This window comes from Arachis ipaensis, chromosome B3, assembly GCF_059453495.1.
Source record: "Arachis ipaensis isolate K30076 ecotype BB chromosome B3, ASM5945349v1, whole genome shotgun sequence".
NCBI classification, from domain to species: domain Eukaryota; kingdom Viridiplantae; phylum Streptophyta; class Magnoliopsida; order Fabales; family Fabaceae; genus Arachis; species Arachis ipaensis.
The window spans coordinates 57,050,490-57,053,284 of record NC_142438.1 but is presented as its reverse complement, the minus strand read 5'-3'; the positions used below and the strand labels follow the sequence as shown (position 1 = coordinate 57,053,284).

Sequence of the window (2,795 nt, the reverse complement as noted above, 5' to 3'; positions counted from 1 at the left end):
ATGATACTAATATTTCTTCTTAATTGTTTCACTCTATTTGTTGTTCCAAAAGCAGTTTTAGAGCCACGAGGGTGAAATTTAATCTGTAAAGTTTAAAAATGATATAAAAACCAAAAAATGAGTTGTCTTAGATTTTTTTTAATCGTGTACCTAAATGTGCTTTAGTAAAAGCTAAGCATCAATGTTCTTCCTTCCACTCTATAAATACAGACAGCTCCATTTGTATTATTATTACTTACAAGCATTTCGTTACAACACTCGAAACCATATATATTATCCATCAAGAAAGACACACAGACACACCCCACCCATCATAATAATAATCATCATCGTTGAAAGCAGTAATAAGAAAACACAAATGGGAGCAAAGAGGTCGTCATTTTGCAACGTATTCACGGCATGCTTTTCGAGAGGAAGCAGTTACGACGATTACTACTGGGAAGGCAGCAGCAGCGGCAGAAGAATATTTGCGAGCGACGAAGACAGAGGGCGTTGGGTCGGAGAGCCCGGCATTGATAGAAAAGCTTCTGATTTCATTGCTAGATACTATGCCGCGCGAGTCACTGACTCAGAAAGCCAATTCGCATCTTGAGATATAAAACAATAGTGTATACTTTCTTCTTCAGACCATGTTGTAGTGTTTAATTAATTTCCCTACTTAGCTTACTCCCTCTCTCTGTCTCCCAATATCTCAAATTTTTAATTGGTTGTTATATTTTTCCATTTGCAGAAATAATGTGGTCATTGATAATGTAAAGAAAATTGATTCATTGTTATTATGACTAGTAATCTTTATTTCGTTTTGTTCTTGTCCTTCACTCCCTTAGCTTGATCTTCCAAAAATATCTATATGGTTTTCTGAGCCAAACGTGAAGTTGTGTTTGAAGACAGTCTTTGAGACAGAAATATTTAAAAAAAAAAAAGATTTGAACTTTATTTTGTCTTCAACACTCAATCAATTTCGTCATTCCATTATATAGTTAAAGCATTTTTTTTTTGGCTTTCATTTATTCTGAATTTTTTAAATAAATATTTTAAATATTTTATTTACTAATAAAGATAATTTAGCCACAATTTATGTTTTTTTGTCTTATTACTTATTTTATTTATACAGAAATAATTATGGTTATATCTCATTTACGAGATAAGACATACATAAGACATAAATAAAACGGGTGCATCTATGATACAAGAAAATTCTATATATCTCGTTTACAGTATAAATTAGTGTTAAATTTGTAGATATAGAAATTAAATTTTAATTTGACATGGTTATTAGTAAAATAATATTTTATAACCATAAATTTCTCGAGATTAGTATCGCGCTGTGATCGTCATTATATAATAAATGTATTGAATATGTTGTTTTATCTTTATTTAAAGTAAAATATAAATGAAACTGTTTAAAATCTATAATATTCTTGAATCATAAGAAAAGAGACCTGGAATGAAAAGAACATATATAACTGTATTAATATTATGTCAATTTTGCACTAAATTTTACATCAAAAGACTAATGAAAGTTTATCGACAACCTACTATTTTACTAACCTCATTAGAAAAGCAATTGGCATATGATGTTGTGCCTCCTGTTACACATTTCATTTCAAGTATAAAAGTAGAGTTATAGATAAATTAGTTATATCTACAATAAATATTTGTAAAAAAGCATAAATCATAACATGTTATTAAAATGAAAATATTATTTTTCTTGCTTAAATATTATTAAAAAGTTCTTTGAACACGACATTTGTTGTTGATGACTTAAGATTGCCTTCTACGTGAAGAATTAGAACTTTTAGGCCACTGTGACTCTTAACTCTTGACAAAACAATAAAGTTGTCCATGGGTGAACATTGATTTTGGTAGGTAAAATTTTACACCTGATAATAATTGACTCTGACTCTTGTTTATGATCATTGCAAAGTACACTGTCAATGAAAATTATCTCCGTTGGATCAAGTTCATTCTTGGAATGTATACTTTGTCGCTAATATTTCTATAGGTCATTATTGTCACTCCAATTACATTGTTGCCAAGTTCGTTAACTGTTAACCTTTTCTCGTTGCATAAACATGAAGTCTGGTCTATATTTCGTAGTAGCATTACTATGACTCCTGACTTCAAACTCAAACTTGTGGTTGGGTAGTCCCAAACATTTGATGTCATTTACGGACTCTGGTGTGAACCACTCCTATTGTACATCTTCATTCTCATCAGCTTGACATATTATATCAGAACTTAGATACTCCTTTTCTATTAATGACATGTCATCTTAAATGGTTTTAGGGTTATTTTTCATTTATTTTCTTAGGTTTTTAATCAAATTTCTTATGTTTTCTAATGAAATTTAATAAATAATCAAATATTTTGAGTTGGAAAAGTGTTATTGTATTTTCAGTAGGTTTTAGGCTCAAAACAAGTAAGAATTAAATTTTTTTTACAAGAAAAATACAAAGATAGCAAAAGCATACCCTAAAGACACCCAAAACTCAAAATTGCATGCACGCCTGGCGGCCATGCTTATACGCCCCGCGTACAAGTTTCCAGCCCCAATCTCATCTCTTCAAGTGGACATAACTTGAGCTACAGATGTCCAAATGAGGCGGCTTTGGCTGCGTTAGAAAGCTAACGTTCAGAGCTTCAAAACAATATGCATATGTCTATACTGGACATTTAGTTTGAGCCATGCATCACCACCATATTTTTTACGCATGAAATCAGCGCCCAACGTCCGCCCAGAGGACAGCACCCTATGCTTGGCGGAAGTCTCCTGCGCCTGGCGGACAGCATCC

The 2,795-nt window shown here is 31.9% G+C and overlaps 1 protein-coding gene across 1 annotated transcript; it reads left to right on the top strand.

Annotated features, from left to right (window-relative positions):
- The first annotated feature begins 256 nt into the window (after positions 1 to 256).
- LOC148570732 (uncharacterized) lies at positions 257 to 723 on the top strand. The gene has a single exon (XM_088510023.1). The coding sequence runs from the start codon at positions 359 to 361 to the stop codon at positions 590 to 592; it is 234 nt and encodes a 77-aa protein (XP_088366149.1). The 5' UTR covers positions 257 to 358; the 3' UTR covers positions 593 to 723.
- Positions 724 to 2,795: the final 2,072 nt, after the last annotated feature.

Excerpts from the sequence above, each read along its gene's own strand:
- LOC148570732 (XM_088510023.1), top strand. The coding sequence starts at position 359 with ATGGGAGCAAAGAGGTCGTCATTTTGCAACGTATTCACGGCATGCTTT.